General features: G+C 51.8%; 1 protein-coding gene across 1 annotated transcript in view; it reads right to left on the bottom strand.

Moving 5' to 3' along the window:
* Window positions 1–9,895, bottom strand: part of ETS1 (ETS proto-oncogene 1, transcription factor) — a 73,581-nt gene extending 63,686 nt beyond the window's left edge. Inside the window, exons 1-3 of the mRNA XM_082296919.1 lie at window positions 9,796–9,895; window positions 2,952–3,034; window positions 306–450 (exon numbers count right to left, since the gene is read on the bottom strand). Of these exons, the coding sequence (XP_082153045.1) occupies window positions 306–450; window positions 2,952–3,023 (217 nt within the window). The 5' untranslated portion in view covers window positions 3,024–3,034; window positions 9,796–9,895. The remainder of the gene's footprint in view (window positions 1–305; window positions 451–2,951; window positions 3,035–9,795) is intronic.
* Window positions 9,896–14,979: the final 5,084 nt, after the last annotated feature.

Below are 14,979 nucleotides of genomic sequence, written 5' to 3'. Positions count from 1 at the left end.
AATAGATACAAAAAATATATTTAAGGTTTTTTTCTGCTTTCTGGGCCAATCTTCACGAAGGGAGACCCTTGACACCATCAAGCCTGGCAATGCTGTGCCTGAGGGAGGCACTAAGGACAAAATCCCCAATAAATGAGAGCAGGACTGGGACAGGAAGCAAATCTGGAAGGAGACCAGGGGGACACACAACAAACAGAGCCTGGTGGGGATTCAGGCTCGTTTTCCCAGCTGAGGCTGCTCCGAGCCCCCCCAGCACAGGGAAGGTGCCACCCCCGTGTCCTACCTGTGCCACCCCCGTGTCCTACCTGTGCCATAGTGCTCCAGCCCCGTGGGCACCTCCTGCGTGGCGGGTTCATCCCACAGTGGGCAGCATGGCCTGGGCTGGCAGCAGGAGGCCTGGAAGCCGCACGTCACCCAGGGATCCTCGCAGGGACCAGGGACTCCTTGTTTCTGGAAGGAGAAGGGAACGGTCAGGGGGGCAGGACCCCGAAATGTGCAGGGGGCAGTGGGGCTTCCCCCAAAATCAGGCAGCAAGTCCTGCTCTGGGAGATCCCAGCTTGTTTGGCTGAGGGGTGTTGGGACGGGGCCAAAAGGGGCCTTATTTAAACCAATATGAGGAGAAAAGTGAAGGTTGGAGTGGGGCTGAGCTCGGCAGGATTTTGGGGTTAGGGGACACCCTCTGTGGCAGAGTTTGTTCCACCCCCCCAGCTGGGAATGTCATTTTTTGGCAGCAGGAGATCCCAAAACCCCCCCAAAATGTGGGGGGAGGTCACCAGGGGGTGCAGAACCACAGCCCTGTCCAGGCACTGGTGGAGAGCCTGGTCCCAGCTGTCATATTTATGTGCTTCTTCCTCTTCATAGGGATTTTATTTGGGATTATTTCCTTTATATTTGGGTTATTTAAGTTTATATTGGTTTTATTGTTGTGTCCACAGACATGTATATACATGTGGTATGCACACATGGGTGTGTGAGATATACACCTCCTATGAAATGTATATCTATATCTATATCTATATAATTTATATAATACAATGTATCATTTGTAGAATTCATAGAATATATTAATACAATTTTTATATAAATTACATAAATTGAATAGATACATAAATATATTTTAATTATATTAATTAAATAAATATTTATATAATATTTAAACATAATTTACATAAATAATATAATGTATAACATAATTTCTAGATAATATAATTACCTGTACATTACATAATATACTGCATTATTATATGTTAACACCCAACACATTATTTATGTACTGATTATGTGACGTAAGCATTTATACCCCCACACCTATGCAATCCTAGCTCATAACTCAATAGAAATTACACATTTATTTTTATTGTATATGAAGCTAGATTTATATTTTATAAAGAAAATACATTTATTAGACAGAGAGGTACTTAGAAACATAGATTTGTTTAGGTTGGGGAAAAAAACTCCTTTTATAAATGATCCCAGGATATAATTTTCATTTTATTTTGTACACACCTATTTATTTTATACTTATATATTTGTGTAGATATTGTGTCTGTATATATATGTGCACACTGTATTGATTATTTTTATAATATCTATATTATATGTATTGCGTATTTTATATCTATTATATATTATATAATAGACATTATATATATTTACACATTATATATTACATATATTTACACTATATTATATAATAATATCTATTATATAAAAGTACTAATAATATCTATACACAATATATCTATTTACCATGTACACAGACATATATACAGCACATAATAAATACATTGCATTTAAGTGTTTGTCTCCCTAGGAGAGGACAATACCATGCACGTACCTATAAATAAATGCAGGAAGTTTGAATTTTTTATCATTGTTACCATTTCCCTGTGGGGGAATAGATTTCCTTGATGGCCAATCAATATTTAAAAGCCAAATGCTTGCTCGGAACCATTCAAAGGAAAGCTGTGCAGCTGCCTTGGGAATATTTTACGGCTCAGGGTGGGCTTTTCTTCCCAATTTGGGGAAAATGTTGGCTCTTAGCACACGTTCTGTGTCAGCCCAGGGTTTATCTGACCTCTAACGCTCAGCAGTTCTTTGGAAGAACAACTACAAATATCATTTCTCTAAATGGAGGTCTGATTTCTCTAAATATAGGTCTGATTGATTTAAACATGGATCAGATTTCCCTAAATATGGATCTGATTTTCCTAAAAAAGGCTCAAATCCCTGCCCAGCCTGTCCCAGAATCACACCCCAACCTTTATTATACACAACCACCCATCAGCTGCAAACAGGGCAGAGCTGGCTCGGGAGAGGGAGCACCGGAGTGCTCCCAAAACGCCAGAAAACCACGGGAACCTTTCCCAAACGCTGCCCTGCTCCGTGCTGATCCCAGGTGAAGGGCAGCAGGGGGAGCAGGCACCGGGACAATGCTTCCCCTGACAATCCTCCCAACACAAGCGCAGGAAATCCGATGCAGGATCCCATTTCCAGGGGAGGTTTGCAGGCTCCAGAGGGGCAGAGAAGCTCTGGGTAAACGCTTGGAATTCAGGACTGCTCTGGACTCCCTAAAGGTACTCACGAGATGGCACCGAGCTGGGTCAGGGCTGGAGAAATCACAGCAACCTGAGAGAAAACTGCTGGGGTAGGAAACCAACCCCAACTCCTGTCTTTTATAGAGTCATGGAATGATTTGGATTGGAAGGGAGCTTAGAGACTGTCTCATTCCTGCCGTGGGCAGGGACACCTCCCACTGTCCCAGGTGGCTCCAAGCCCCATCCAACCTGGCCTTGGGCACTGCCAGGGATCCAGGGGCAGCCACAGCTGCTCTGGGCACCCTGTGCCAGGGCCTGCCCACCTTCACAGGGGAGAATTTCTGACTAAAATCTAATCCCTGCCCACCCTTGTGCAGTGCAAGGCCGTTCCCCGTTGTCCTGTCCGTTCCTTACCATCATCCCAGGCCGAGCCAAAGGATAAGGAGCTGCGTTGCCGATGGCCGTGTCCATGTAATAACTCATCATCTTGGAGGTGCCTGCAGCAATGGAGAGGGGCATTAGATTCCATGCCATAAAATCTGACAGCCCCGCTAAGCCTGTGCTTCCCACAGCTGTATAAACCTTGGAGCACCTTAGCGAGTTTAGGCTGGAAAAGTTAAGAGGAAAAATACCCGGATTAATAGGAAATATTGTGATTAGAGGGGTTGTATCAACAATGCAGCACCCAGATGCAGGAGTGGAACCAGGGGAGGGCCTGACAATGGGGAATGAGTTATCACCTGCAAGTGAGGGAGCTGCTCTGAGGGAAGATGAGATCATATTTCCTTTGCTGGAGAATCGGTGGGAAATCATTGCCAATTTTTTTCTTTTGAGAGAGGAAAAAAAAAAAAAAAGCAGTTTGTTGTTGAGATCAACACCTTTCCTGTGAAAGCTTTGTCAGGCCCAGCCTGTCGCACAAAGAACTTTGCCGTTTCACGACACATCCTCTGTTTTCCATGAGCTTAGGCTTCCCTCGCTGAATGTCTCCCTTGCAGTCCCACACGGCATTCCTCACACGGGATTTACTCTCCTGAGCAAGTCCTCCTGCCAGACCTGCTCGTTAGCTGGGATTTTTAATCACCAATGAAGCCATTTGTGTGGCTGAGGTGGAGGAGCTGCAACGTGGCTCTGTTATCAGAGGTGTGGATGTTTTCCCTCTCTCCTTGCAGTGCCCATGGAAAACGCAGGGAATGCACTGTCTGTGCTTTGGGGGATTCGATTCCAAGGTGCTGGGAGGAAAGAGGGAAGGGGAATAGCCTGGGCTGGGCAGGATGGGGTGTGGAGCCAGGGGAATGGCTGTTCCCAGCCTGGTGATGAGGAGAAGCTGCTTTAACCTCCCTGAGGACAGCTCCGGCTCCTCGGGAGCACCTCTGGATTCCTGCAGAGCCCTGGGCTGTGAGTGCTGCAGGAGCAAACACCGGTCTGAGTTATCTCACAACAAAATCCCAGAACCTTCAGGTCCAGCCCTTAACCTGGGGCTGCCAGGCCCACCCTATCCCAAGTGCCACTTGATGCATTTTTGGAACACTTCCAGGGAAGGTGACTGCACCATGCCTTGGGCAGCTGTGCCAGTGCTTGAGTGAAGAAATTTTCCTGATAGCCAACCTAAACCTCCCCTGGTGCAACCTGAGGCTGTTTCCTTTACTCCTATCACTTGTTCCCTGGGAGAACAGGCTGAACTCCCCCCGGCTGCCCCCACCTGTCAGGGAATGGTGCAGAGCCAGAGGGTCTCCCTGAGCCTCCTTTCTCCAGGCCGTGCCCCCCTCCAGCTCCCTCAGCTGCTCCCCACGTTTTGTGCTCAGCTCTTCTCAGCACAACCACGTCACCTCCAGCCTCCACTTCTACGCTGGACCCTTGACCATCTCCTGGAGGCCCTGGGACCCTCTCCCAGCCTTTCCTCTGCTCCTTCCCTGGAGCTTTGCTGCTGTCGGAGCTCGCTGCAGTTCTCCACCCCCAGGGAAGGGCAGAGCTGCTCTGGCTGTGCCTCACTCAGCACCTCAGCAAACAGGGACCCCCAGAGCATCTCCCCCGCGCCCTGTGAGTAATGGCCCAACACAAACCACCTGCATGTGCACGGTATTAAATTATCATCATCATTTCCTGCTGGTTATTACTTACTCTGCCTCTAACACCAGCAGGATTTTTTTTTTTTTTTCAAACTTCTCTTTTTTAATTCACAAGACTGAAAACTACCCCTGCGCGGTGGAAGAACAACGAGCCTGTTTCTGTCTGTGCTGTACCCAAAACCACACCGAGCCGAGTTAGTGTGGCTCAGAAGCCTTAACTAATCTCAGCATCTGTGCACGCCCTGCCAGCCCGCCCTAACGAGGCGTTAAAACGCCTTGGCTTAAATCTCCATGCAGCTGGGGCAGCTGCAGCCGGGCGAGACGAGGATGGTGTGTGGAGCCCATCGCTGCAACCTCAGCGGTCCCAGAACGTTTGGGCTCGAAGGGACCTTAAAGCTCATCCTGGTCCACGCGGCAGGGACACCTTCCAGGAGACCAGGGCGCTTTGAGCCCTGTCCAACCTGGCCCTGAGCACTTCCAGGGCGGAACATCCCCGGTGTGAAGGGCATCCCCTAATGCAGGGCAAGATGCTCGATCCCAGCCCATCGCACACCCGGCCCCAACCTTCAGTGCACAGAAACCATCTCAGGCAAACGCGGGCTGACCTTGCCTTAAAGCAAAGGTTGATGCTGCCAAACAGAGCAAGACAGGGTGAAACGGAGCCAGAGAGAGCTGGGGGCTGTTCACCTGCCGCAGTGACACCCACGTGTCCCAGAGTGAGGAGCCACAGCCCCAAGAGCAGTCAAACAGCAGTCCCCGCGAGCAGCCCTGCTCTCTGCTTTGCAGCTCGTGCAGTGGCAGCTGGGGCTTGGTTTGGGGTTTTTTCCCCTTTGATCGAGGCACCTCACGCGCAGCAGCTCTCGAGAGCCGCGTTCATGCCTCACTGGGTGTCGTTTGCATCTTTCTCAGGCTGAACCTTCCAGCAAGGCACCGCACGCTGCTGCTCGAGGCCGCGTGTGAGCACTGGCAGCAGCAGCAGCACCAAACCCGTCCTGACAGCCGGGACGGGCTTCCTGCAACAAGGAATAGCAATAGGATTTAACCAGAGCTGCAGAGCAACCCCTCCCCAGCCCGCAAGAGGTGAATTATCATCTCTAGACAGCAGCTCCAAGACATTTAGAGCCTCTTTGCTTTCTGGTTTCTCTTCCCCTCCAAGCTGAGCTGTTAAAGCACAAGAGAGGGGCAGAAACACAACACAAAGCTCCGCAGCAATTTGCATCCCCATCTCTGTGGGTTCAAGACAAGTCCTGGTTAAAAGCAAATGAAACCAGTCCCCCGACCTGATGCAGGTTTTGTGGGTGACAGCGGTTACAGGACAGAGAAACACAGGCCTGAGGCCGTGAAAAAGACCTGGAATCATGGAATCCCCGATGAAGGAATCCCAGAAGGGACCGTTCCAACCCCCCACCATGGGCAGGGATGGCACCCAGTAGGTGACGCACCCTGCTGGAGAAGGCAGGTGAGCAGATCCTGTGCATGGGATAATTGTGCTCTGGAAAAGCGAGCAGAGGAGGCAGAAGAGGAGGCAGAGCCAGCAGAGACAGAGCTCTGCTGTGCTTTGTCCAGGCTAATTTTAACAGAACTTCCACCACTTCCCGGAGGAAACTACTTCACAGCCCAAAACATCTCCCACTGTCAGCAAGTTTCCCTGACGGCTGAGCGATATTTTGCTTCTCTGCAGCTTCCTCTAATAAGAGCCTAAAGAGTTCCTCTCCTCCCCTGGATGCTGTCAGGGAGCTCAGCTGAGCTCCGTTCCAGGCTGGAGCTCTCCGGGACAGGTAACTTGGCTGAGACTGAGGAAATCACTGCAGATTTACATCAAGATAATCCAGAGCCACAGCTCCCTGAGAGCTGTTAATAAATAGAGAGGAATCAGAAACATTTGGTAAAATCCTTAATGACTTAACAGTTTGACTTCAGCCTTATTGTTTGCTCTTATTATTCCTGTCCTATTGTGAAAACATGTGTGGGAGAAGCAGCATTCATTCTGGGACTTGACCAAGTACCAGCCAAAGCTATTACACTCTTGGGTCACTTCTAAACTAAATTAAAATTTTAATTTCATTTCAACATCCATCCCTCCTCTTTTACAAGGTCGGGGTTTTTTTTAAAATTTTAAGTCAATTACCAAGCTTGGTTTAAAAAGGGAAAAGTTGTTTGTGCTCATGATTAACACACAACCCCCCTGCAGAAGTTGGGAAGGAGTTAAAAACGAATATTAGAATAAAGTGAACTCTGTCTGTTGGATATATGAAGACACTTCACAGTATCTCCATGTAACGCCTGAGTTTTATGCTGTTTTAAGGATAGGAGGAGGGAAGTCGAGCGATGCCACAGTGACTTCCCAGCGGCCAATCAAGTCCCATCTCTGATTCCCACTTTAATGCTCCATCCATGGCTGTGATGCGAAGTCCTGAGGCTCAGACTGTTCCCCAGGTTCTGAGCTGCAGGACCATGCTCAGCTCTGTCCCACATCCCTCAGCCCCAGCTGGGCACCCAGGGAAGGTGTCACACCAGGAACAGCCACCGAACACACTACTCAGGTGCTTTCCTCCATCCCAATAAACCAAGAAATTTCCTTTTCCATGGGGTCAGATGGGAAGCCAGGAGGATGGGGCAGCATCAGCCACCCCATTAAAATATTTCTGGCTTCGAGAAGGTGAATCAAGGCTTTAAAAGCCTGCAGCAGCCCCTGCCACACCCCCACCCTCTGACCCAGAGCTGCTCAGTGATAACCACTTCATTTTTGCATCCAGCACTAATTTATCATCTTTGAGGGGGTGGGGCAAAGGGCCGGTGGAAATGACATCCTTCCGCCACGCTTTAACCCTTGGGATCCGGGCACTTTCCAGGCTGCCCGCCAGCTCCGTTCCAGGGGAAGGAGGGGCTGCTGATCTGTTGGCATCTTAGAAACCTCCTCCCATTCATCAGCCCCTCGGACAAAAGGAGCATCCCTAAGGCAGCAGCGGAGCAGTGGACAGGAGTGGGCTTTATTTACTTACAACCATGCCTTTTAACAGGTTGGCCGCACTAAATCCCACATTTCTTATGATTTTATAACTTTAGAGCGTTCACACCCGGTTTCCCGAAGGGAAGGCGGGCGGGGCACTGAGTGGTGCTGCGGTAAACAATGGAGTAGCGGTGGTAAATAGAGTAGCAGTGGCCCTCCTGCACCCTGTAAATACTGCGGGAGGTTAAAGGGCCGGGATGAGGTCACCCAGGGAAAGTGAGGGGGCGAGGCCGAGGATGTGAGCCCCCGGGCCACTGTCTGAGCCGCAGGGCGCTGATTGCCGGGGGATTCGCGCTTGCCGCAAAGGATGGGGCAGGGGCCGCCTGTCAGCGCATCCCTGGCTCTTCCCTCCCCCGGGGCCTGTCAGATCCGAGGGAGATATGATGGGATCTCAAGAGCCTTCCCGTTTGGCTGGACAGACTCTGGCTGGGATGGGTGACAGCGGCCGTGGGAGAGCGCCAGGGTGGTTAAAGCTTGGCCCAGACTCGCAGAGCCCTCGCTCTCCGTGCCTGTAGTAAACTGCTTTTTCTCTACATTTTCCTGCTCTCTGCTCCTTCATCCATTGCTCAGCTGCTAATTAAGCTAAAATAATGCCCCATCAGCAGCCCCAGCAGATGCACAGCTGGGTTCAGGTGGGATTAGGGTTTAGGTGGGGTGCCAGAGCTGTTGCCATTAAATCACCCTGCTCTGCCCCGGCCCACGGCAGCCACTGGCAACTGCGGGAGGATGAGAAGGGAGGGTTAATGAGGGCAGCTGTTATTTCACTCGCGAATTTGCCTCCGTGAAGCAGTGGACTCACAGCACCATGCCACGGGCCAGGCCCTCAGCTGGGGTAGAGCAAAGGGGGAAAGAACGGGATCAGTGTCAGAGAGGGATCCCTGCCCCAGGGCAGGACCTGACCCATCCCGCAGAGCCCAGCCTCTCCCGTGGCACAAGGATGGACAGCCCAGCTGGGAGTCCGTGTGGTGCTCCAGGATCCCTGTGGGACCTTCAGCAGGACAGCTGGACCAGCCTGCCCAAGCTCGCTCTGAAAACCCCACTGAGCCCCGCTCTTCCACGGGGCTCCAAACCACTGTGGCAGCTGGGGTTACCTCGTGTTTCTTTGTCCCTCACCTTGCCAGATGGGAAAGAATTTGCTGATCCAGAGGGGCACACGGTCTCCCCCAAAGCTCTGAGGACAAGGGACACACACACACACATCCCAGTGCTGGGGGTACAAAAAGCACCTCAGGCTTCCACACACCCCCGGCCCCTGGGCAAGGAGAAAATGCCCCAAAAAAATCCGGTTTGCCAGAAAATTATCGACATGGCAGGCAGGAGAAAGCTGCAAACCCAGCGGGATGGGAGGCAGCGAGAATGGGCTGCAGCAGGAAAGGGCCCAGCCCGCAGCCCCCAAGGTGTTGGCTGACAGCGCAGGATGGGAGGATGATGGTGGCTCTAACGCCGAGTGAGTGGCCACATGCAAAGCAATGATTTACAGACTAATGGGAAAGGGGGAAGGCCTGGCCTGGGTCCTCAGGGACTCACAATTCCCACTGCCTGGGCCGGGGGGCAGGATTCTGCTCTTCCCAAGGAATGGCAGCGGCTCGGCAGCACATCCCTGCAGCTGTCACACTCCAGCTTCTCCCACAGGCCCACGCTGGCACCTGTGGCACTCTGGGCCCTTTAGCCACTCTGGGCATTGCCATGGAAAACACGTGGAGGGGCCACAGCAAATCCTTCCAATCATCCCTGCAAAGCAGGAATCAGCCCCGGGGCTGTCTGTCCGACCTCAGGCACTTTGGATCTCCCCTCCCTCCCAGCAAAACCAAACCTGATTACACCAAAACCAAATTACAACTCAAAACAGCAAAGGAACTGCAAATTTAATTCACTGTACTAATGCCAGTGCACAGCCTTCCACCTCCGTGAGGAAAATAATAATGTTCTCCTGAATGTCCATATAAAATTATGTACCAAATATATAAATATGTATCTATAAAGATTTTTAAAGGGAAACATCACCCCAGACATTTCGAGAAGATCCTGCAGCAGCAAACACACAAATCTATCACTGGGAGAGACTGGAAATGGAGAGAGGAAAAGTAAATCCCCACAAACCAAATCTGAGGTGTCCTGAAAATGTTCCCAGGTACCTCCAACCCCCGAACGAGTTCGCAGAGCCTCTCCCCCTGCCACTTACGGCTCAGCTGAAGGACCGAGGGAAAAGCTTTGTATCCTCCACGGCTTCCCACACTTGTGTCCGCTCTCCTCCCAACTACCTGGTGCTCTCCGCGCCGGAGCCGGGGAGGATGGAAATACCATAGTGTTCGAGGCAGGGCTGCCTATTCAAAGGGAGGGGGAGTGGTCAGCCCCGCGCCCAGGGCGCTGCGAACGCCGCCAGCCAGGAAAGAGCCACCTCTGGCCGATGTCACGGCGCTGGGGAAGCAAAACAGCGGCTGCTTGGAGGTGGGGATGGGGACAGCAGCGTCCTGCCGGCCCCGCTGTGGGGTGGCCTTGGGGTGCCGTGTCCTGAAATCCATCCGAGGCTCCAGCCCCCCAAGTCCCGTGAGTGGAGTTTATTCCTGCCCAGGGACCGAAGCAAAGGCTCGCAGAGCACGGCCAGGTGAGGCTTGTGCAGCCCTGGTCCCCAGATCCCAGCCCAGCTGCCGCCCGTGCCCGGAGGTGCCTCATGGCAGAAATCCCTTCCTCCTGCCGGGCCCCGGCACCTCTCCTTCCCTGCTCCCGTGGTGTCCCAGGGCTCTCTGCTCTGCTTCCTGCCTTCCCCCTGCCCCGGGAAGGATCCAGCCTGCTGCAAACCCCTGGCATGTTCCTCTGGAACCAGAAAAGCGCCCTGGTGGCCGCTGCTTGCTTTCAAAACCCTAAAGGCTGAAGGAATCCTCCTTCCATGAGGAGCCGGAGAGGGAATTTGCTCGGGCAGCACTGGGAGCCACTGGATCAGCTCTGGCGGGGGGGATGGTCCCCACCCACATCTCCCCAAATCTCGGTCCCAAGGCAGGTGCTGAAGGTGTCCGGGGCCTCTCCACACAGGAGAAGGGCAGGAGAGCACATTCCCGGCCGGCCAGGACAAGGGAGTGGGGCAGAAACACAGCCTGCAGTGGTCTCACTCCGTTAACGCCCCTGTGCATTATCCAGAGGCTCTGGAAGAGCAGGATCTGGGATTGTCTCTCTCAGGGTCTTTGCCCTGTCTCATTCACAGCCTGGCCAGGGCCCTCCAAACGCCAGTGGCACCCCCAAATCCCGGATGCAGGAGGACGTGTCCATCCCGCCTCTCCCTGTCTCGCTCTCCAGGCAGCAGAGCCGCGTTTTCCTCCAGGAGAGGGCTCCCGGCTGGAAATCCTGCCCGGCTCCAGCACGGATCCCATCCCGTTGTCTCCATGAGCAGCCCTGGAGCAAAGCCCAGGTACCAAGGGTTCCGTGTGTGCTGCTCCAGGACATTTTGGCAAAATGGGAGCCTTGGAGCAGCTGCCGGGATTTTCCCTGGAGATCCCAACAGCAACAAAGAGCCCCCAGCCGGGGGCTCAGCCCCCACTGCCTCCCTGCACCGACACCATAAAGTTCTGCTTGCAGAGCATCTGCAGGAGGGGTTGATTTCCAGGGAATTTGGCAGCACCCTCACCAAAAAGCAAAGCAGCCTGTACGTCTGAGCACTGCCACTGCTGCAGGATCCGTGTGGGGAGAGGAATAATTCCCGGAGATTCCCTTTCCCAGCACACCCCTGGGTGTTTCGAGCACTCTCAGCACAGTGGACATTTGCAAAGTGCAAACCAAACCTGGGTTTGCTCCCACGTGGGGAATTTCTGCCTGCACAGGGCTCCTGTGGCATCTCCTGCTGCCAAATGTTCCCCCCAGAAATCAGCTGTGCCGAACGAGTGCTCACAGGACAAAGGTCCCTCCTGCCCCGCTCTCCCAGCCCAGGAGGTTGTGAAATGCACAAAGTGACAAATAGCAAAAAACCCACATTATTTATGCACATAAAACTATTCCCAGGTCCTCCAGGAGCTCCCAGAAAATGAATTAATCTCTCCTTTAGCCCTGAATTTAGGAACACACAGCTCCAGGTGGCCCAAATCCGTTACCTGCTGGCCTTGCCAGGCACGGCTCCTTCTTGTTGCTGTTTTAACACAGGAAATGATTTACAGGGTTCCATCTCCCCAGGAAGGTTTCCAGCCTCCTGGGCTTTGCTACAAAGGCTCTGTCACATCTGAGCTCCGAGAGAGTGGAATGTGTTCAGCAATCAATTTTTATCCGGGCAACTCTTCCCGGGATAACCCCGCTGGCAGCTGCGAGCAAGATGTCCTTCCCTGGATGCTCCGCTCAGGAGGGTGTTGGGATGCAGCAATCCAGACATTAATAGCTCTGAGGAGCGGCTGTGCAGCCGGCTGGGAGCGTGGCAATGGAATCATGGAGTCATGGAATGCTTTGGGTGGGAAGGGACCGTGAAGATCCCCAGGTTCCACGTGGTTGCCTGGTTTCGGGGTCGCTGCTGTCACATCAGTCACCCGAAACCAGTTGCTTCAGCTTGCAACAAAAAAGTTGGGTTAAATTTCGGGCAGCTCATGGAATTGATCATAAAGTCATTGCACTTCCCATGGCAGCTGCTTTGGGTTTGCTCTGTGCTCATAAAAAATAAAGCGATCCCTTCATGTTTCCCCACAGGGGTTATTGATGGTTTCACCAAATCCGAGATGTCTTGGGGATGTTTCACGGGTTCTGCTTCAATTTGGGGGCACTCAGGCTCCTGCTGAGAGGTGCAGGACATTGGTGTCGGCAGAAACAGCCCCTTTCCCAATAACCTCAGAAATCCACATCAGCATTTGGGATGAGAGCTCAGAGCAGCATCACTGGGAGGTGGCTGCAGCTGGAGACGGCCCTGGTTTGTCTGCTGGAGCTGGGCAGTGAGAAAGGAGCATTTGGGCAGAATTCAGCCCAGTCCTGAGTGTCACCGGCTGTCGCCTACCCCAGTTCCACTCCCTCACAGCCCCCGGGTTCCTCCCCAGGGAGAGATCCCTGTGCTCCTGCCTGTGGATCACAAACCACTGAGGGGGAGAAGCTGCAGGTAAGGAGCTTCCAGAGCCCTTCACGGATCATCTTTTCCATCTGACTCTGGGAACAGAGTAGGAACCAACAAAAGGATCCTGAGCACCAGAATCCCTGCTTTTGGTGTTACCCCAGGGAGAAAAATGGGGATTCCTGAGTTGGAGGAACCTTCCCGGTGTTTGCCTTGGGAGAAGGTGACACAGCTGGACCAGGAGCTGCCTGCGCCTGGACATCCACGGCAGGTCTGCCCAGGCTGCCCCAACATTCCCTCTGCCCCTCCTCAGAACCCAGGCGTGGCTCACAGCCTGTGCCCAGATGTTCAGTGGTCCCAGAGCTGGGCACATCTGGGATCCAGGTGCTGGCACCCTCTGGAGCTGCCTGGCCTCAAAAGCCAATGGGGACAGCACCAGAGCTCATCCCTCTGGACCAACCCCGGTGAATTCCCGCCTGGATGGAGCCGAAGGACACTGAATGTCCGAGCTAAGGGGAAATTTCTGCCCTCCAAAGCAGGAGAAGGAGCTTTTTCTACCCTTGGATCAGACAGGAGCTCAGATCTTGGATGTCCATCACCTTGGATGTGAAGGATATGCACTAAAACAGAAAAGTTTGGGGTGTACGGGAACATCCTGAATACTTAAACTGCCCCACAAGTGACTTTGGTGATGCTCTTTAGGCTGGGAGCTGCTGCACGTGGATCTCCTCCACGTCGACCAAGATAATTGTGATAAACTGGCTCATCCATGGTTTATCCCACTTTTCTAAGGGAGACCAGATCCGTGTAAAAATGGGCTTTAAACAGGAAACATCTGAAGGTGTCAGGATTGGGTGAGAAACGAGGTGGGGAAAAATTCCATTTTCATCTCCATCCACATGGATAAAAATACATGGATGTGTACGGAGGTGAGAAAACCCAAAATCACACCAATAACAACATTTTCTTCCCTGGGAGGGTGCCCAGAGCAGCTGTGGCCATCTCTGGAAATGTCCAAGGCCAGGCTGGACGGGGCTTGGAGCACCATGGGGTAGTGGAAGGTGTCCCTGCCATGGCAGGGGTGGGACAGGATGGGATTTAAGGTCCCTTCCCACCCAATCCATTCTGGGATTCTGTGATTCGGTCACGTTTTCACTCTGGAAGAGGAAGTGAGAAATTTCCACTCAGCTCTAACTCTGTTGTTAAGCAACATCTCTGGGGAAGTTCCAACCAGAACATCTCCAGCCTGAGCCCTTGAGATGCAAACTTGTGGATTTTGCGTTGTTGGCACAAAAAGTGATCCCTCTTCTGCAGGCCAGTGTGAATGTTTTCATTGCAAACTGCTCTGTGCAGGTGCCTGCCCCACTCACACCATTAACAAAGTCCTGAAAGCTGCAGGAACAAGGTAAATTAATTACCATTTATGGCAATGCTAACTGGGAAATCAGTCCTTACTCACAATTCTCCCATTGCAAGAAGAATTTGGCCTCTTAGGTGGAAGAAGGATCTTTGATTAGTCTGATACACTCAGACAAAAAACCAGCGAGGATTTCATCACACACACCCTCTTCAAACTGTAAATTAAAATCCTCATCCAGAACCATTTAATCGAGGACTATAAAGCCAGATTTCAGAAGTGCTCTTTTCCCAGGCAGGCTCATAAATAGAGATCAGATTTATAAAAATGCTATCAGCCAACAATTCCTGCTTGAACACATCTGGCCAGATTTCAAAACCAATTCAGCAGCCAGTTAATCACTTGCTCTTTATTATTTAACTTACTATTAGCATTGGGGGTAAAAAAATAAAAAAAGAGAGATATTTTTATTTTCTTTTATCTGTTAAAATATTCCCTGCATCTTGCCGGGGTAGAATTCAAAGCCTTGAAAAAAATCACGACATTTTTAAAAAGTCAACTGCTTCTCAAGCCCGTGTAAAAATGCAGGGGGTGAATTGAGATCATTTCACTGCTTCCCTTTGCAGCTCCTTGTTCAAAAAAATGAGATTAGCACCGCACTGAGAATGTCACATAAAACCCATTGGGAAAATAATGAGCAGCTTGTGATGGTTGAGCTGGCATGGGAATGAATGGGAAGATGGAATTCTCCTGGCAGTTCTCTGAGGACATAACTGGAAATCTCAAAGCTTCGTGTCTGTGGTGGAGGTGGCCCTGCCTGGGCAGCAGAGTGTGGTGGCTTCAGTGTCCTGGCCTTGGAATTCCTCCTTCCTGGCAAGGAGGGTCTCCAAAAATATTGGGGAAGGGTTGAGCGGCAAAAAAGCTCCAAAGGATGGAGCCCCATCGCTGGAGGGATTTGACAGTGTGGATGTGGCACCTGGGACAAGGCCGGTGGTGGC

The sequence above is a fragment of the Coloeus monedula genome, assembly GCF_965178545.1.
Source record: "Coloeus monedula genome assembly, chromosome: 25".
Taxonomy (NCBI): domain Eukaryota; kingdom Metazoa; phylum Chordata; class Aves; order Passeriformes; family Corvidae; genus Coloeus; species Coloeus monedula.
This window is presented reverse-complemented; position numbering and strand designations above follow the sequence as displayed.